We start from the raw sequence: 21454 nt of genomic DNA on the forward strand, positions 1-21454 counted from the left end.
CTATTGTTTGCCTTGGGTATTTGTCACCACGGTTTTTGTCTGTTTTGTGTTCTTTACATGCTATCCCACATGTTTTTCTCTGTTCGTGGTCTGGTTTCGCTCATTTTTACGGATGGCAGTTTAATAGTGTGTCTAAACAGATGATCATGCAAGTGCTTTATCGTTGAAGTGGGTCTTTAGCATAGTGGGTTTTCAATGAATTGGTCAAAAGTTCTATTGTCAGTGACCGAAGATGGAAAATTAAATTATCCAGCTCTTTCGTTCCATCACTCGCTTTTGTATTCTCTATCGCTTCCTTCAAAGAATTCCCTTTCTTTTCCTCACTATTTGCTCACCCCCTCTGAAATGAGCCTGGCAGGGTTTGACACCGCTTCTGTCTGAGTTAAGACTGTAAAGAGAATTTTAAAATGTCGCTTTGACACTTTTGTAATAGCGAGTGTGCATGGGAGAGGCTCCATCCATCTGTTTAAGTCTTTTAGAGAGGAATTACAATGAATTAATACGAGTTTAATTAATGTGAAATTAATACAGTATTAATAATTCAACCGTTCGTGCTCATTAAAATAGCCCATGAGCTGAATGTACTTGCTTGGTTTGGATTGCAGATAAGAACATTGATTTTTAAGAGCCTTGAAGCATTTGGCTAAATGACTTTGCTGTTTATTAGTAAGGGGCCGTGTAGTAACTCTGCATGATTTTTTATTAACTGGAATCTTAAGAACTGATCTAGTTATGCTACAGGCTGGGCTCAGAATGGCTTACTACCTTTACTATGCAGCATGTTTACTGAGAGTTATTTATCTATAATTACAGTTCTAGTATCATAACATTTGCTTTAATTTATATTATAGATGTAGTCATTTTAGTTCTTCAACTTAAACCCATTTTATTTCACTTAGGTGGCAGTTTTTCATCTAATATTTATATTTTGTTTATTTCAGCATTATAAGATTTTTTAAAGCAACACTATGTGACTTTTTTTTTACCTTATAATAATGTTTCCAAAATCTTACCAGTGCTTCATCAAGTCGTAACAGGGTGAAAGGCACTTCTGGGTCTGTATCGCTTTTACTGGCACTATGGAACTCCGGGGTTCGGGTAGTAACCATAGACTGTAAAAAATATGGACAAAGCGTCTGACGTCACCCATAGATTTCTGAAGAACAGTTTTGAGGCTGTTTATGGGGGGTATGGGAAATACGAAATACAAATGTTCAGAAAGGATACAGAGATGGTATGTGTTGTGTCAGATCATGGCCGAGACGTCAAATTCATGATCTGCTGTCAATCAAAGTTAACCGCCCTTATTTGTCATACATTTTATATCTAAATATGATCTAATATGATCTAAACTATTGAGTTCATGCCTCACAGTTGTCAGGCATGCGGAACCTATCCAAAAATACAATAAAAGTCCATGGGACCAACCTGTAAAAACATGAATTTATGCTGTGAAAACGGACGTTTTAACATGGGGTCTATGGACATTTTGCTCCCTTTTGGGACCCCCCTCTAGCGGATTTTAGATGTATTTTCGCACTTCCGGGTAGGCTTCATTTTTCAGATTAGATTGTTGCCGCTTGGAACTACAAAAGAACTACAAAATTCGACTGCTTTACGTCAAACGCTACAATAGTCATTATTTCGTTTCTGATGACACAATACATCATCCTTTCATGAAATCATGTAACATACTCTACATTGTCTGTGGACATTGTTCATTCTAAAGCCGGTGCTGGATAAAAAAACGCACGTATGCGACGGTTGGCTAAATTATTTACGACAGCGGTAATGGACAATTTCGTTTCCAAACAGTAGGGCAACCGATGAGGAAAGGTTCCATGGGGTTGCTTTAATAGTTTACCCAAAACTGGAGAGTCATATGTGCATTTTATTTTTGCTGAGAGTACCTGAAATGAATGACCTGCTGCATTTTGTGTGGAAGTGTATCCCATAATCCAATGTGCTTGACTTGATCTCCTATTTCTAATTTCCTATTTCTGCTTGACATGCCAACAGGAAGGACGAGGTGTTCATAAAAACTTGACAATGTAATGTTATTACTTATTATTGGGTACTTTCACATACTACTTTTAAAAATTGCTAATATTTCATTCTAAGCATAGCCTTAAATTGAGTGTTTTTGAGGAGTAATCAACTATTGAAGGCCTTTTTTACTTGTCCGAGTAGTCACCCAAACATTTTTGAAATGTTTTTGAGGAGTAATCAACTATTGAAGGCCTTTTTTTTACTTGTTCGAGCAGTCACCCAAACATTTTTGAAATATTTTTGAGGAGTAATCAACTATTGAAGGCCTTTTTTTACTTGTTTGAACAGTCACCCAAACATTTTTGAAATGTTTTTGAGGAGTAATCAACTATTGAAGGCCTTTTTTACTTGTTTGAGCAGTCATCCAAATGTTTTTGAAAATATCTGTTTTGCAGAAGAAATAGTCTTGACAGGTTTGGGGTGACATGATGGTGAGTAAATGTTTTTTTTTTTTAACTGTCCTTTTTAAATTTTAGTCTTGCTCACACATTTGTACATTATGCACATAATCATGACTTGTGAAAGGAATAGAGCATGTGAGTCATATGGACCACTTATATGATTATTTTGAGTGTTCTTATTGAAACATGAAAGCTTCAGTTCTTGTTTTGTATGGAGGAGAGCGACTAACATAATCTTCATAATTTTTCCTTTTATCATCCAACTAGGGATGTACGACTTTGGAATGACATGAGGGTGAGTAAATGACGATTTTCTTTCTTGACTGATCTAAGCTTGTATTCTCTGAGTATGAAAGAACTCCAATGTCTCGCTGCCAGAATCTGTTTCCTCAGGGTAAATAAACCGCTCCCCACTCAGAGGACCGCGTGTGTCACACTAACTTATCAGCAAACGGTTTCAAACACTCCCTGAGAGTGTTTCAGGTCAAGAAAACCGGTGGAATGTGTCAAACGAGACCCGTTCTCTGTCCTCCTTTGACAGGGGGCAGAGAGAAAGTCTAACGCCACAATGGCCCCAAATTTCTCTCTCTCCGTCCAATTCTTCACTCCTACTCCAGCACACGGTTCCGCAACACAATAACTCATCTTTGAGTCCAAACAATGCTTTTGTTCTCCATTTTGTGCCCCTCCTCTGCATCCCTTCATCTCTCTCCCTGCATCCCTTGTTTTGGTGCTCCCTGTGACATCCCTGCCATGTGAGAACAAGAGCCGAGGGTAGAATGGAGGGAGGAAGAAAAGACAGATCGCTGCTTTGTCCCGACGTGACCCAGCTGAATGTCAGCTCTGTTGCCATTAGGAGTGCGTGTGTGTGTTTCTGCAACAGTCCGTGGTTTTAGTTTGATGATGTCAGACGGTTTTAAGGCTAAAGAGTGTGTGTATTCTGTTCGGTGACCTATAGGCTTAATGTCATCAGATATAATGTACACTGGAAGGCCTCAAAAAGTATTTGGTTTAACCACGCATACGCATTATATAATAATAGTAGAATTAATAGTTTGTTTGGGTTAAAATAATAACTATGTTAAAAGTATTGCAACATTTTTATGTTGTGAAATGTTAGTGGAACATGTTCAAAAATCACATTGGGTCTAGAAAGCTATTGAAAAAATAAAATATAATAATAAAGTTAAAATCTAGAAAAGATCTAGCTAAATTTGATTACAAATGGTTCTTTTTAAGAAACGTAAGTAAGGCTGTTTAATGTTTAGGAAACCCAAAATGGCTCTCCTTTTGCAATAGCTACAAAACCCCCTATGAAGCCTTGATTTTTAAGTGTGGTTAAGCCACAGACGTGATAAGCGCAGCATGTGTATTTGAATTCCAGTAAAACACCTACATGTATATAAAACAGTGATAATGTTTCAGTATGGTTGACACAAAATGACTTTCCTTCAAAGCTTCCAGGCAAATCTGTGTGGTAGTTTTGCATATTTTTAGTTATTTGTAAAGGTTTCTTCAGCAGTTTATAAAGCAGATATGCAATCATTTCACATTAGTCTACACTTCAGCGGTTTTCCTCATGTATACTGTTTTTTTTTTTTTGCGCCTGTGCGTCACACACATTCACAGTCGTCTCTTATCTACTCTCAATTTTCTCTCTTTTGCAGGTTTTTCTCCAGCCTGTCTTTCTTTCCCTTCGTTCATTCTACAGCTGTCAGTCAAGAGTGTGTGTTCCAATAGCTCTCATTTGGGATTCAGCTGATGGTGCATTTTGATTGGTCCTGCTGTCAAAGTCAAACCCAATGTCAACACTTTGGTCATGCTCTTTGATTTCCATCCGTATGCAACAAACAAGCATTGTCTAATATACTCGCATTAGCGTTACTTCGATTGCATCGCCTTGTTTTAATGCCTTCTCATCTTTGACTTGTTTATTCTTCTTTGTTCCTTTGATTTTAGCTGTATGCCCTCTGAGATTACAGTAAATTGCCCAAAAATGCCTAAACTGGCATATTTGCAGAAATGTCTAATAAGGCTCACAATCCCTGTAGATCTGAACTGGAAAAAGAAGGGACCTGTAACCTTGGAAACCAGGAGAAATGACATATTCCTCTGCTTTTGTTAGCCATTGACCATTGTGTTTCATTACATTTCTCCTGTTGAGTAAACTGTCATTGCATTTTTAACTTGTTTACTTACTTGCTTTGCAGTAAATGGTAAAACCTAGTCATTCCCCTATAAACTAATACAAAATGTACTGTGCCATTCATGGCATTACATTGACATTTTAAACATTTTCACCAGTTAATCTAGTTTAACTTTTTGTTGATACAGAAGTTGTCTTTTCTTCCCTACATTGTGACATATATCCCAGTGAAATGGCTTCTCGAACAAGAAAAAAAAATGTAGGACAGACTAGATTTTATCCACTGGGAATTGTTTTGTATGGTTTTGGTTTGCTATTGTGATGTCATGCGAGTGACATGTTGTTGCACCCTTGTTAAAGGAGTAGTTCACTTGTCTTTTGCTGATAATTTACTCACCCCTATGTCATCCCATCAAGATGTCCATGTCTTTCTTTCTTCAGTCGAAAAGAAATTAAGATTTTTGATGAAAACATTCCAAGATTTTCTCCATATAATGGACTTCAATGGGAACCAAACGGTTCAAGGTCAAAATGAGAGTTTCAGTGCAGCTTCAAGGGGCTTTAAACGACAGCAGACGATGAATAAGGGTCTTATCTAGCAAAACGATCACTCATTTAAAAAATAAATAAAGTTTAAGTTTCATAAGCTCAAATGCTCACCTTGCTCTGTTCTGTGATGAGCGTTCGTGACTCTCCTGTTCGAACTCGTTCATCAAAATGAACAAATCTTTTTTCGAGTCATGATTCGAAGGGTCCTAGATAAGACCCTTATTCATCGTCTGGTGTCGTTTAAAACCCTTTGAAGCTGCACTGAAACTCTCATTTGGACCTTGAACCATTTGGTTCCCAATGAAGTCCATTATATGGAGAAAATCCTGGAATGTTTTCATCAAAAACCTGAATTTCTTTTCGATTGAAGAAAGAAAGTCATGGACATCTTGGGTGACGTGGGGGTGAGTAAATTATCAGCAAAAGTTTTTTTTTTTTTTTTTAAAGTGAACTACTCCTGTAAAGATTATTAGGGCCAGTGAAGATGTGCACCACAGATACTGCAATATTCCATACAAAACAAGAATTGTCAGTTTTGATATCATTGGCGACTTTAAGTAGTAAAGATACGCTCACAAATTTGTTAAAGCATCTTACAGGGGACCAAAATACAACGGTGCCCTATTTTCCTTTATCCAGTTTGCCAGTCATATTGTTATGCCAGTGTCCTTATATCAACCCATGTGTTTATATCTTCCGTGTCTAATATGTTCTGTCCGTTTTACTGTCGTCTTACTGGAATAAGTGGAGTGGGTGGGAGACTGGAGGAGGAAAGAATGCAAACCTTTGTCTACAGATGGTGGAAGAGAAAGAAAGCAGCTCTAAATTAGACCCGCCCGCTCACCCCATGTCATTCTGTCTGTCTCTCTTTCTGTATTGTTGTGTCTGGAAGACGTCAGCAGAGGAGAGGAATCTGGAGAGATGGAGAAAGAGATGTCTTTGTCTCATCTCTTAAACGTGTCCTGGTGAAAGGGCAGCGAGAGGAGAGAAACAGGGTCAGGAGGTGACTTTCTCTTTCTCCCTGTCTTTCTCTCTTGCCACCGCCTTGCTTTTCTCCTTGATGTCATATTATCATCACCACGCATTCATTTAACTTGTTTGTTGTTAAAGATGTAGTTGTAAGAGGGTTAGTTCTTGTAGCTCAACAAGTAGAGCATAAATCCAACAATGCCTTGGTCATGGGTTCAGTTACCAGGGGATGCATGAACTGAAAAGATGGATGCTCTGAATACAAAGTACTGCAAGATGTAAACATTAAAAAAAAATCTGTCATTTACTCAGTCATGTCGTACCAAACGGGTGACTCGGGAAAACAAAAGATATTTTGAGAAATGTCTGTGTTTTTTGTCCATAGAATGGAAGTCAGTGTTACCAGCATTCAGCAATGTCGTCTTTTATCTTCTGCAGAAGAAAGCAAGCTATAAAGGTACAGAATGAAGCTTTGTATTTGTATTTTTGGGTCAACTATCAAATCATTGTAGCATTGGATCAAAGCATTGTAGATTGTGTAAACAGGTTTTTCATTATAGACCTTAAGAAATACATACGTGTATCGGTAAGATTTTTTAAATCTTTTTAAAAGAAGGCTCTTCTGCTCACCAAGACTGCAATTATTTGATAAAAAAATTAAAAATACGGTAACGCTTTCTTTTACAGTCCAGTTACCCATGTAAATACTATGTACTTATTTTAGTAACTACAATTAATTAGTACTAACCCTGAACCTACCCCTGTTCCATGTACTTACCTTATCTTAGCCAGTACTTTCTAGGTAAGTACACTGTAAGTACCCTGTAAGTACTGTACTGTAAAAGGAAGCATTACCAAAAATACAAAAAAAAAAAAAACAGTAATATTGTGAAATATTATTACAATTTAAAACAGCAGTTTTCTATGTGAATATATAGTGAAGTGTAATTTTATTCCTGTGATCAAAGCTGAATATGATGCTCAAGAAACATTTATGAGTATTATGTTGAAAACAGTTTTTTTTTTTTACATTTTTATTTCAGGATTCTTTGATGAATAGAAAGTTCAAAAGAACAGAATTGATCTGAAATGGAAAGCTTTTGTAACATTAATCACTACCATTCAAAAGTTTGGGGTCAGTAAGAATTTATTTTTTATTTTTGAGGGAAAGAAATTAGAAAATACTTTTATTCATCAAGGATGAGTTAAATTGATCAAAAGTTACAGTAAAGACAATTATAATGTTAGAAAAGATTATATTTTAAATAAATGCTGTTCTTTTGACCTTTCTATTCATTATACAACTTTATTCATTATGGGGGGGAAATGGTACACAACTGTTTTCAACATCGAAAATAATAATTTATGTTTTTTGAGCATTACATCAGCATATTAAAATGATTTCTGAAGGATCATGTGACACTGAAAACTGATGTGTAATCAGTAACACTAATGATGTTGAAAATTCAGCTTTCAAATTACATTTTAAAATACATTAAAATAGAAAACAGTCATTTTAAATTGTCATAATATTACTGTTTGTCATTTTTTTTCATCAAATAAAGCAGCCTTGGTGAGCAGAAGAGACTTCATTTAAAAACATAAAAAATCTTTCTGATCTAAATCTTTTGACCGGTAGTGTATGTGGGGTTTATAGGGTTAAAGATGAAGTTATGGTCCAGTTTAATATGCAAATTAAGGTAGGTTGATTCTTCCGGAAGTCTAAATCTAAACTTTGCTTTGTAAACATTGGCTTGAATTTGGGTCGTGAAAACCTGTTTTGACCGAATAATGGCAGACAAGGGGAATGGTCTGGAAACGTTTTTGAAAGTATTATTCCTCTTTTTCCATTATGGTGATGCTTACATTACACACTTCACCTTTAAGTCCATCTTCTTTTCTGTAATGTGAATGTGAGTGGCAGGCAGATGGCGACCAGGTCAGGACAGGTGAGATGGAAAAGACCCACAGCTCATTGTGTTTTCAGACCGACAGCTTCTCCGGGTGTGTTTTGTTTATAGAGCCGAATCATCTGCATAAGAGTGGAAGGATTACAGACAAACAGCACTCAACCATGACAGGATAAGGAGAAAGGAGGTATCAGACTATTAAGCCACAGATACACACACACACATACACTGAACTACAAATATAATCTGACTCACTTAGAGATTCTTTATTGCTGCAGTGTCTTTGTCCTTCAAATTTGAACTTTCCTTGTTAAACATATGCTGTGATGCTTTTATTAACTTGCTGGGGAACGAGAGAGAGGATTCATTCTCAGGTTATTGTATCACTCGCCTTTTCTATGTGGTTGTACACAGACAGTCTTTTAGAAGGAGACAAAGAGAGAGAGCCAGAGAGACTGTCCTATCAGGGACGGCGCCAAAGACAAGGCAAGAGATAATGAGGTGGTGAGGGCGGGGCTTAAGTTTGGGGTGTGGTTGGGTTTAAAGTCCAGGACTGAATAGTCTCATCTTGATGCCCTCTGGTCTCATTCCCTTCTTCCCTCCATCTCTTCTCCTTTCTCCATCCCTCGCTCTCTCGGAACCCCTTTACATATTGACCTGCGGGGAGATCGGAGGGAGATCATGCTGTCTGTACTGGCACTGACGTCCGTGGTGCTCTTGGGCATAGGTAAATACATTTCATCCATCTTGCATTTCATTACTTTGTAACAACAAAGCAAATAAACTTTGAAGCGAACTAACCAGAAGACATCTAGAAGTCCTTCACTTTAGCTTCTGTACAACATGCCAGTATTATTGTGCGTTCAGACTCACCTGTGTTTTGTGCACCTGATGCCTACCTGTTCAAGACTGTCCAGGTTTGAGAGATGAGGTAGATCAGAAATGACTATCACAGTCAGAATAGAGAGAATCTTTCCATTTCTTTTTGTGTTAGCTCTCAATTTGATGAATTTTAACTTTTTTGAATACTTTCTAATGTGTAGCCAACCTGGAATACTCGCAAAGCTTCTTAGCAGAGTATCTTCAAAATACAAATATTACTTTTTTATATGATCATATGTGTATTTATTTTCCCTCAGTTTTAAAAAAATAGAAATTAAAAATTGTTTTATGAATTTTTTTGCATCCAGGAAATCAAGGTTACCTTTACGATTCAATTATTTATATCCTTAGATATAATTTGATTAACAATAATTATTATATTCATTTGGGAAAATGTTATATACATGGGCATCATTTAAAATGATCCTTTAGTGCAACATTTCAGACTTTTTATCAAACAGATTTTATTTTGTATGTTTGAATTTCACATTTCTACCATTGTGGTTTTATTTTTAAATTTCTTTTGTGTCCCCATGTATGCTAATATTCCTCGCTCTGTTTTTGTATGTTTTAAGCCTCTCAGACCACGGCTATAGTTGTGTACACAAGCTGGGAGAAACATGCTTTGGTGGGAACAGATGTCAGACTCTCCTGCTCTTTCTTCTCCTGGCAGTGGACCTCTCCAGACGTGACCTTTTCATGGCATTACCGTGCAGATGGGGCTAAAGAGGGCATCGCAGTGCGTAGAAACATGCACACATACACACAGAAACCCGCTAATTTAACACACTCCTGCATTTTAGTTCATTTATTTGTTAAACGTTGCAATAATCTAATCGTCAGGTATTTTTCAGCAGACAAGCCAACTGACCACAACAAATAATGGACATTTTCACATAAAACTTTTAAACTGGATACCTTAATGTTGGTCTAAATTTCAAAATATCTGAAAATACAATTAAAAATACAATTAAAAAGGCAGTCCATGAGAGCAGCAATAATTATTTTAATATGCAATTACAGCATGAAGCCAATTATTATGCATAGTGTGATTGCATTTTACTAAACCTGTTAAAAGGAGAGTGTGCACTGGTAATGTACAGTAACACAAATCTGTATGAAAACATGCTCACCCCTTGGGAATAATATCCATGTATCCATGTGTAGAGATAATTGCCATGCAAATAGAAATATTAGGCCCTTGTGGGAGTAGTTCTGCTGCTTTCCAAATTGTATTACGCTGTGCGATTCTTTGAGTTGGCCGACCAGCTTCAATCATTTGTGGATGCTTCTTTATACCGGCAAAATCAAATTTTATTCATCATGCAATGCAATAGAGTGGTTTGAATAGCATGACTTCATTTGATCGTAAATTAGTTTACATTTTACACTGTATAGGCTGTTTTGCTGTTAAGACTCACTCCTCACTTTGATATAATCATGTCTGATATATTCAATTTTAGGATGAGATATGTGATCATAAAATAAGCATTCTTTCCTTGTTTAGATTTTCCACTACGCAGGCGGAGCTCCCTACCAGGGTAGCAAAGGCCCGTTCCGGGACCGCCTGGAGTTTGTGGGGAACCCCAATCGCCGTGACGGTTCCATCCTGATCAAGAATGTCAACTTCGACGACAATGGAACCTTCACCTGTGACGCCAAGAACCCACCTGACATTGCCGGCCACCCCTCCACCGTTCGGCTGCTGGTGTTTGAGAAGGGTAACCGATCACTATGAACATTTTTGTCTTCATCCACTAATTAAAAAAAACTAAGGAACACGTTATACAAGAAAACCATTTGGATTCCTCATTTGCTTTCTCCTCATGCTGCAGTTGCTAAGGCTGATTTTTGCCTTTAGGCTCATTTTATTCCAGGGTGGCATACAAAATCTTTGAGATCTTATGGCAGGAGATGAAAGTTTACTGCTAATGGAAGAGCAAAATAACAGTAAAGCAGAGACCTGAGTGGTTTCCTTGTGTAGTTAAGTATTTTTAGTTTTTTTCAGAGAGTGCCATTTCTGTGAAAAATAGCCATTGTTGGATCCAAATGACTCACACGGAGCCTTATTCATCAAATTAATGCTTTTTTGCACAGGTGCTTTTGATTTCCCACCTTGTTTCCCTTTTAAACAATAGGTTTAACTTCTGAGGACAATATTTGTGGGTTAAGCCGGCTTGTTTGGAAGGGGAATATGAGCACCTTTCCGGGTGGACATTGATTGATGATGTTTGCAGTAATATAGTTGTGCCTGTGAGAAACTATACAGGTGCATTAAGGGAGGGACAGCGCAACTAATAAATCAGTACTGTAAAAGGCCTTTAATCTGCAGACCTAAACTCTCTTTATATTCTCTCTTTTTTTCTTAGTTCCAGTCCAGGCTGGTGTGATAACAGGGGCCATCATTGGTGTAGTGTTGGGGCTGCTGATCCTCATTGTGGCAATTTACTATCTGATGCGTTTCCTGGTCGCCAGAAGAGTGTTCAGCTTGAGCATGAGGTCAGTCTGGGAGCATCTGCTCCCTCAAGCCAAACTCGACCCTCTGCCTGGCCTTGACACACACGCTCCTATTCACACGCACACTCTTACCAAGACACAGCCTAGATCCCCACTAGTCACACACTCACACAAAAACACACACGTCATAAGCGATACATCGATGGAACCCCCAACCAAACTAGGGAGTAGTAAGCCAACCAGTCTTGCATAGCCATATGCACAATGCAGAACCACACATTTAGGTTTACATTTTGTTTTTATGTGCTATTTTCTTAAATAGGTTGTGGGAGGTCTGTAGGCATACATGAGGATGAGACTTTAGGACAAGTACTGTAGCAAACAAGCAGTTCGTTTTAGTTCTCCATCCACCAGATGGCCACATTGTTTATGCAATTTTTGTATTTTTGTTCCCCTTAGCAAACATGGCAAGAAAGGCAAAGGAAAAGAAGGATCACAGCAAAAACAGGCAAGTGTTCACATGCCTCCACCCTAAAAATGCATACAAACGCACACAAACAAACATGCTTGCTAGTTTCTTTCACTTGTGCTTTGTTAAAGACCTCCTGTCCTCCAATCCTCTCTCCCCTTTTTTGTTTGTGGTTAATTGCGTTTAAAGTACTTTTTAAAACAAGTCAGGCGATTTAGTTTAGAACTTGAGAATAATTATTTCTTTTGTTTTTGAAAGCAGTCTCTTATGCTCACCAAGGCTGCATTTATTTAAAGTCCCCATAATTGAATCCCTTAAAACTCATCTTTGATTACCAAAGTGACAAATATAAACAAAAATCTTCATGCCTTAAAATAGCTTGAACATAACTACACCCTTGCTTCATTTAATATATGCAGATCCATGAATATGCAAATGAGCCTTTACTCATTCGGCTCAGAGATTCACTCTGTCAAATTTACTGTAGTAAACACTTCTAATGGTATTGCTCTTTAATGTATTGTCGGTCACATAACGGTAATTAAAGGAGAACTGCAGCGCAAAATGAACATTTGGTCTAATAAAACTTTGGTACCTAGTCTACCGTTCTCTGAGATTTGTTTTCATGATAATCAAATGTAAAGAGTTTAATCTCTAAAAACTGAGTTTAATCTCTGTGAACTGTTTTTAAACTGTATAATGCTAGTATATGGGGGCATTTAATAAGTAAAAAGAAATCGCTAGTTTATACCACTAACAAGGCTCAAAATAGCCCCACACTAACATGGTAACATAATGAGGGTCCATACATGCAAAACGAAGTATTGAGAACTTTGTAAGTGTACAGACCGATTAATAAGAAGATACGTTATAAAGACAGTTCACTTCGTGTATACAGACAGGAGCCATCTTTGGAAAACAGTCTCGATAAGTCGAACCACGAACGACTTGCCAAGTGAGCTGAACTGTATGAAAAGCGTTCGGGGATCGACTTATCAAGACTATTTTCTAAGATGGCTCCTGTCTGTATACACGAAGTGAACTGTCTTTATAAAGTATCTTCTTATTAATCGGTCTGTACACTTACAAAGTTCTCAATGCTTCGTTTTCCATGTATGGACCCTCATTATGTTACTGTGTTAGTGTGGGGATATTTTGAGCCTTGTTAGTGGTATTAACTAGCGATTTATTTTTACTTATTATATGCCCCCATATAGTAGCGTTATACACTAAACAGTTTTTAGAGATAAAACTCTTTACATTTGATTATCATGAAAACAAATCTCAGAGAACGATTGACTATGTACCAATGTGTTTTTAGATCAAAGGTTCATTTTGCGCCGGAGTTCTCCTTTAATATGATTAGCTTTTGCTTGACTACATTCTCAAACAGCTAATAATGTGTTGCTAATGTTACATAAACCATGTTCCCATCCGCCATCTCAGAGTTAGACCGCTGCCTTCGAAAAATCAGTGTCCTTAGAAATGCTTTGAACCATTGAAAATGTCAGTGAGAGGCATTATAGTTCATTATAACATCGTAATATCATATACATAATTCACCCGCTTTATTGCTAAATGTACCCGGTTTTTCATATCAACAGAAAAATATAGCGCGATAACCTGACTTCTCTTGAGACTGAGAGCGCTCATAGTTAGTGATAAGCTAAAGCCCGCCCACACATTGACGTGATTGGTTACAAGATAGTTTGTGACGTAAGAAACAACAGCAATTTCAAACAGCGTTTTTGAGACTGTCTTTGGTTCAATACTCAGCAATTGTGTTGACTGATGAATTTACACATGGTTTGTCTTGAAGCATCTTAAAAACACCACATAGACATATAAACAACTTTAAAAACTTTATTTGCACCACAGGGGTCTTTAATCCAAAATACAATCAAATATAATACTGTAATATTGTAAAATATTATTACAATTTAAAACCACGATAAGCAAATTCTTTCCCCAACCCTGATAAAACTCGCCTGCCTGCAGCCAGTGCTGGATAGTAAGTGATTACATGTCATCTGCATAACATATATAACATAATCAGATTCCAAAAATGAAGCACTTGTAATAAGATTATATTACATTTACATTATTTTACATTTTAATCTCACAATGGCAGTAAATTATTCCTAATTAATTGATTCTCCATACTACAAGGAGATGAACAAATAATATATATATATATTTTTATCTGAAGTGTTTTATTTTGATGTTCTTTTAATATAAAGTGATTTGTTAATGGCTTTTAATTAAACTCACAAACCCCAGTCTGGGAAACCCTAAAGTAATGTAATATTTAATGCGCTTTATGTTGTTGATAACAAAGGGAATATATATTTATCTCTTTGTATTTTTTAATCAATTTTAACAAGATTATCCTATTCAAATCAATGTGATAAACAGGTTAGGTCAAATGTAATCTAAAAGTGATCAAAAAGTAGTCAGATTTTGTTACCATAAGTGTGTTATGTTTTTTTTTTTTTACTAACTACAACTCACAAATCTACCCAGCACTGCAAGTAGCCTTCTAGTAATCCTTTAGTATAGATAGACATTCGCTGCTTCAGAAATCAAATGCTTCCTTACTATATAGTATGTGAAAAAACAACCGTATAGTATGCCCGAATACATAGTATTCGAAAAACAGTAGCCGAAATGTACCGAGTGACCCACTGCTTCCACCCAGATTGGACACTTAACTATCCCATGAGGCCAAGGGAGAGGATTTATGAATGGCAGTGATGTGACGCAACTGACGCTGGTAGGTCATGTGACAGTAACAACATGGAAGAATTTTCTTCATGCTACCCATATTCATGGAGCAGATTGTTTAACATGAAGTAATTTCAAATTCAAATGTAGTCCCTACTCTGACAATATGCGATTTCGGATGCGTCCATTGATTTTCTGGTTCATGTGGTTAGATTAGTCTTGGAGCTAAACGCCTCTAGGACTGAGCTTCCCCATCAATAATTTAAAGAACTGTTTTCAGTTTAATATATTTTTAAATTTATTCCAGTTATTACAAAGCTGAATTTTTAGCAGTCTTCGGTGTCACACAATTCTTTAGAAAGAATTATATACTGATTTTAAATTGTAATAATATTTCACAATTTTACTGTTTTACTATATTTTTGAGCAAATAAATGCAGCCTTGGTTGAGCATAAGAGACTTATTTCCAAAAACAAAAGAATGTAAATAAAAAGCAAAAAAATTGACAAGTAATGTACTCTATGTGTGTGTGTGTAGGCCTAATAAAGACAAAAATATAACAATAAAAATAAGCACTATAGAGAAATGTCAATTGGCCAATGGCAGGCGAAACTCCAGGTAAAGCTACAGTACATCTACCTCAGTGTTTGTGCTCCTGTCTGCATGCCAGTTTATGAAGCCTCATTTGCAATGCATGAAAACATATTTGTAATACAGTGCATGTTTAGTCTTGAGTAGCTGTACCTCATCAAAAATAGAAGCAGGGGACATTTGGGATGTAGGAATGGTGTCAACTACATGCTTTGAAGGATGCGAGCACACAGGCTTGTTTGTTGCCATCACATACCGTAGACTACAATTGCATGTTCAATAACCCATGAGGATAATTAAATATTAGGCTACGCTATAACAGTATAATTTGTGGGAGATTTAAGAATACTTCCGGCTCTTCTCTATAATCCTGTGGACTTGGGGACCACCACATCAATGTTATTGAGCTGGCAGCCAACTGGAGCTCATACATCTTTTACTGTGCTAACATGCCATTCATTTATATACCACCTTAATTTTTTATTTTTCTTTATTTTTCCACACAATTATCCTTCACATCCTCCATATCACTGATTTTTCTCCTCTAGCAGTCTCGCCCCCTCTCTTTTCCGCTGGCCGCCGTTCTCTCCGCAGGTGAACAGTGAAATGCTGTCGCACTGAATCATGTATGTGCTTTTATCATCTATTACATCATGACAAACACTATCTTGTACAATCAAGCCTCTTCCTTCCTTACACACACATCTCATCTCTTACAGGATCAAACTAGCAGATGTCCCATCTTGTATTATTTATGTTCTTTCTCTTTTTATTGCCTTTCTTCTTTCTTTCAGTCATCTGTTTCAGTATACATTCCTGTATTTGTACTCCACTGTATGTGTTTCCTGTCAGCTTCTCTCTTTCTCTTTCATTTCTTTATTTTCCTGGTTCTGTCAGTGTAAACCAGTCCCAGTCCACCCTACAATATCCATTCAACTGAATGCAGGTTGAGTGCTAAAGACTAGAACTAAGATCTCAGGAGTTTCCTTTGTGGAAACTTGCTGCTTAAAAATGTCAAATGTACAGTTATTGTAAGCCTTTCTTGAACTTATTTATAGATTTGACATCACAAAGAACTTTAAAGGAATATTTATTTGGTTATAAACAAGTTCTGTCGAAAGAAATCAATTTTGAATGAGAGCTTAAATTGTTTATATTCTGGAATATTAAAATTTAAAGGTGAAGTGTATAATTTCTGCACTACTAGCAGTTATCAAACAGAACTGGAAAAAATAATAACAATGGCCCTCATTTATCAAAAGTGCGTACACCAAATTTCCAGCGTACACCTTGCGTACACTCTTTATCAATATGGACGTTGGCGTACGGCACGCTCGAATCCTACGCCAGCTCAGGAGGTGGTGTACGCACGTTTTGAGTTAGTGAGGAAATGCGCAGAAAAATTCCTAACACCACAAAACGCACTGACAAACTAAAAGATGTATATTATGACCCACTGTAAAACAAACAAACAAACAAAAAAAACAACATAGTAATTATAAACTTCAGTGTTTATTTTTGTGTAACGTGGACTTCAATGTTTAATTTGTGTGACTTTACCAAAGCATTTGATTTGTAAGCATATTTCAGTTGCGAGCCCGCTTTTTACCCTGACGTTTCAGGATTATCCCCGGCAGGTGCGCACGGACTGGGTTCGGTAGCCTAATGAAAGGCTTTCAATGACTGACAAAATAATAAAAAATACGTTCTTCTTCTTTTAAATGATAATAATAATACAAATAATAATAACGACATCCTTCTTCTAAATAACAATAAGCATCATTAATACAAATCATAATAATAAGAAGAATCCTATACAAATTGTCATGCAATTATTAATGTGAATGAATGGTACTTCTCAACACATCATCATCATCATCATATTCACTATAATTTGTGACGTGATTCGAAATTGAATGCTAATTTCAAAAGACGTGCTGTAAAATAATGCATTGTGATAGGTCATTTCGGCTCCACGTCAGAGAAGTTTCTCTTCTTTTCCGTCTTCCGTGTGTCCATGGAGTAAAATGAGGGCGTGGGGGGAGCGGAGACTTAAATATTTAGGGGCGTGTCGTTCTAATGATGATCGTTTTCGGCCGCGGGATTTATCAAGGGCAGGCATTGCGTACACCTGGATTTCAAATGTATGCACAGCTTCATAAATCAGGCGGTGAGAGGAGTGTAAGCATAATCTTACGCCAACACATACACCCGTTTCTACGCAAGATTGATAAATGAGGGCCAATGTCTTTCCAAAAACCCACCCTTTCGTTGTTTTAACAAACAGGACTCTGTTCAGGGAGTACAACGTTTTACTTGGAAAAATGATTCATTTCACCTTTAATTGAGTTTGACCTTGACTTTTACATTTCTGACAGACAGTGAATCAAAAGATAATCAAACGTGTTCCAGCATCCCGAGGGTGAAGGAGTCAATGGTCAGCTGTATGAGTTCTTTTATTTAGGTGCTGTGATGTCACGCTGTCACTCCCTAACTGGCCACTTCCTGTTTTGTCCTCCCTTTCCAGAAACCGAAAGTTCCCCTGGTGTTCATCTCCTTCTAACCACTTGTTTAGCATTTCACTCTCTCTTTTCTTCTTCTACTTCTCTTCTGTAATGAAACTACCTCCCTTATTCTGGTTCCTCATATCCGATAAACTCCATTCCCACCTAACCCACATGCCCTTCTTCTTCCTTTCTCTCTTTGCTTCTTGCTTTCTTTCTATACCTCTCTCTCTCTCTTGCTCTCCTCCCATAGAGACTCACTCCTCCCCTCTCCACACTCCCTCTCTTTTCCAGGCTTCAGCTGTGATGGATCCGGCCAAGCTGAAGGCAGCAGCATCAGAGAAGAAGAAACAGGAGTCTCGCAGGGAGAAGAAATAGGGATTGTGGAGCAGAGAGCTAGAGCCCCTGAGTGGGGCGGCCTCGACCCAGGCTCAAGCCCAGGACGAGGCAGCAGAGTTGGGCAGGCAGGACAGGGTTCTTATGACCATTGAGCTAGAGCTCACTAAACAGGAGAGAGAGAAAGGGCAAACTAAAACAAGTCCCGCAGCGTTCTTTTCTCAACTCGCTCACAAATTCGCTCTCAAGTAAGAGAGACGGGTATGAAAAGAGGGGGTGGTGGAGAGTTTTGGAGGAGAGGAGTGAAATATGAATCCTTAAATACAGGAGGACAGGAGAGGGGTGAAGTTTTTCTCATTATAATCCCAAACTTTCCCAAAAAACACATCTCAAAGAAAAAACGAATCTGTGTCCAATCCAGGTGCAACACAATTAAGCACAAAAATCTGAAAAGCTTCTTGTTTTTCTTCTTTAATGAAAAAAAAAATCCATCATGATTATATTATCAGCATCATTTAAGGGTGAAGAGGTGATTAAAAAGTTAATTTTTAGATTCTCGTCTAATGTTTGCTTTGTCTCTATTTTGGAGAAAAAATATATTGCGCAGCTGTGACGAGATTTAAAAAAAAATATATTAATCTGCATAACTCTGTTAGAATCTAGAAATAAATTAGATTTTAAATTCTAGATTTCAAGTGTGGACCTTTGAGCCCCACTTTTAAATCTTAAAGTTTGTGTTTTCAGGGAGTACAGACAAATTACTTACTGCCTGAAAGTTTTTGCATTGCACCTGGTTTGAACGGTCTTAAAAATAACATCACTTCAACAACATCACACATTCACAACAAAAACCCAGAGCTGAGAGCCGCCCATTGCACACACACTGACACTTGTGATTTTGAGAGCTGTAATGGTGGCAGAAAGGTGAAGATTTCCTCTTGTTGAGTGACAGACCGCTCAGCCATCAATATCTCTCTCTCTCTCTCTCTCTCTCTCTCTCTCTCTCTCTCTCTCTCTCTCTCTCTCTCTCTCTCTCTCTCTCTCTCTCTCTCTGTCTTTACACACATGCAGTCTTATACACAATCCTAGCTGCACACTTTTCACACTTTGTATTCTTGCTGAACAGTTATTTTGGAAACTTTATTTTAACTGTCTTTTTCTTGTTCCCTCCCTCTCTTTCTGTTTTTCTCTGTTTTACTGCCTATCACTCTGTTTTTCTCTGTCTTTGGTCTTCCTATCCTCTAATCTCTCTTCTGTATAGCATTTCTGACACTCTTTGTCTTCTTTTTTTTTTTTTTACATTTCCATCTATAAATTTACCTTTCTCTTCATCTGATATACTGGTGCTATTACATCACTTCCTGTAGGCCGGCCCCCTAAAGTAGCCTCCCTCCCCGCCCTTCATTTACTGAGAGCTAAATATAGCACTAGTATTCTTTTTTTTTTCCATAGAATTACACACATGCACTTTCTCACAATTAAAATGTGTCCATACTTTCTCAAACACACGCTAACACTCATAGCGTCATCTCATGCATCCCATCATACAGTTTTAAGTGCCTTCCCAAAACGTTTTTTTTTACGTAGTTTACAGCCATTCCATTTACAAGTTTGACTAAGAGTTGTACTTTGTTTTTACTCCGACCACAGTGACTGAAAACCCAAAATGACGTCGATACTGTTGGCAGAGACACTCAAACACACACACTGTGAGAGAGAGTTACTTGATACTCTAAGCCAGATTCTCACGCCTGTCTCCATAAGCTGTTGTCTGACAATTTTAACACTCACTTTTAACTGGAAAACGGTCTCTGAATCCCTTCTGTCCCTTTTTAAACAACTGTCCAATGAGGGCCGGCTCTTATGGTGGAACCCCCCTCAAAACATATCATTAGTCAGGGCCATCACTCATCCTGAGTCCTAGATTTACTTCACCTCTCTCTAATCCTCCTATAACTATCCCAAACACTCATCCACCACCTCCACTTCTCATTCCCTGTTTCTGCTGGTAAGAAAACCCCAGCACTCTCTCCTGCCCCCTGCTGCCCACATGAGAACATTTTTCATTTGGCCACATTGTCAAAGACTTTGCAAAAAAAAAAAAAAAAGTTAATTTATCTAGCTCTCTGCTGACCATGATAGATGTGTGTATGTTTGTAGTCTGATGACATGTCTGTAACCTGTCAACATGTTAGGGGGAAAAAACAACGTAAAAACAACATTGTAGCAATATTTGTCATGTCGTCGTTAGTAATGACAAGCTGTGCAGCAGCACCCTGGGACTGTTTGTGTGTCGGAAGCAGAAATGTAATAGTTTAATGATGTTTAATAATATTTCTGCACTTTCATTTGACTGACATGGCAGAATTTATGTGGTTGTTTCTTCATAAAAGTGTTTTCCATCATGGTGTTGGCATGCTAAGGTCACAGGAAGTGATGCATTAGGGAGAGTGATATAAATTATTAAATACTGAGATGTGGACTTGGAATGAATTCATATTCAGGTGAAAAGTCAAGCCAAAGTCCGATAAACATCTCAATCTCGCAGGATGTGTTTTTTCTCTTCAAGTCTTCATGGATGTCAACCTTGAGCCAGACAGGGGCTCACATCGGGAATGCTGGGAAAAGTTGTAGAGTACAGTCAGATGCTTTTTATGCATCTCAGAGTAAATGTCGAGCAGCCACATGGTACCTGCCATTAAACTGTTTAAATATCGGGGATTTCCCATGTTGTATGTATTGGTACAGGTCTATTTAACCGTTTTCTCTCCAAACTCCATTTAAAACGTCTAATTATTTTTTACTTTTATTTTGACTTTAACCAAGCTAACTTTGATTTTCTGTAAAATGTCTTGTAAAAAGAAAAATGTCAAATTCAAATAATTTCAGAAAAACATCAATAAAAAAAATCAGATCCCTTGTGTGTGTGTGTGTGTGTGTGTTTTGATAGAATGGTCTAAATAACCCGCAGATGAGTTTAGAGTAAAAGAGAAATTTAATGTAATTTTGGAGACATCGGCAGTAAATGTCACAAACCGATAAATAATGACAGTATTATGTGTATTGCGTGATTTCACCCAGTAAACATAACAGTTCCCTGGATGAGTTTTTTTTTTTTTTTTTTTTTTTTTTTTGTAAAGAGAATAGCATGTGGCAACAAGGTTGCTCACCAATATCTTGTGCATATGTCAATCCAATATGGATTGGTTTTATGATCTCTTTATTGACTTTTTGAAGGGACATATTGATAGTTGTGTAGCTGTCAATGGAGGGACAAAAAGCTCTCAGATTTGGGCTGTGAAATGATTAATCGGGATTTATCGCATCCAAAATAAAAGTATGTGTTTAAAAGTATGTGTGAACAGTGTATAATTAATTTGTATATATAAATACACACACGTGCATGTATATTTATAATTTATATTATAGATAGAAATGTTATTTATATATATATATATATATATAT

At 37.3% G+C, this 21454-nt stretch overlaps 1 protein-coding gene and 1 long non-coding RNA gene across 5 annotated transcripts; both read left to right on the forward strand.

Annotated features, from left to right (window-relative positions):
* Positions 1–6163: 6163 nt before the first annotated feature.
* On the forward strand, positions 6164–8335 carry LOC148981421 (uncharacterized). The gene is made up of 3 exons (XR_016168521.1): positions 6164–6380; positions 6500–6571; positions 8136–8335. It is a non-coding gene; the product is annotated as an uncharacterized LOC148981421 (long non-coding RNA).
* A 230-nt stretch (positions 8336–8565) lies between these two features.
* Positions 8566–20909, forward strand: mpz (myelin protein zero). Of its 4 annotated transcripts, none has more exons than XM_039694728.2 (6): positions 8566–8751; positions 9482–9645; positions 10414–10627; positions 11276–11405; positions 11823–11871; positions 17947–19038. In XM_039694728.2, the coding sequence occupies exons 1-6, from the start codon at positions 8706–8708 to the stop codon at positions 18028–18030; spliced, it is 687 nt and encodes a 228-aa protein (XP_039550662.2). In that variant the 5' UTR covers positions 8566–8705; the 3' UTR covers positions 18031–19038. The 4 variants fall into 4 exon arrangements, with proteins under 4 accessions (XP_039550662.2, XP_039550663.2, XP_039550665.2 ...); XM_039694729.2 differs by lacking the exon at positions 17947–19038 and adding an exon at positions 17676–17919 and having other exon boundaries at positions 8567–8751; XM_039694731.2 differs by lacking the exon at positions 17947–19038 and adding an exon at positions 19250–20909 and having other exon boundaries at positions 8568–8751.
* Positions 20910–21454: the final 545 nt, after the last annotated feature.

This window comes from Pimephales promelas, chromosome 5 (genome assembly GCF_988280905.1).
Source record: "Pimephales promelas chromosome 5, fPimPro1.hap1.1, whole genome shotgun sequence".
Lineage (NCBI taxonomy): Eukaryota > Metazoa > Chordata > Actinopteri > Cypriniformes > Leuciscidae > Pimephales > Pimephales promelas.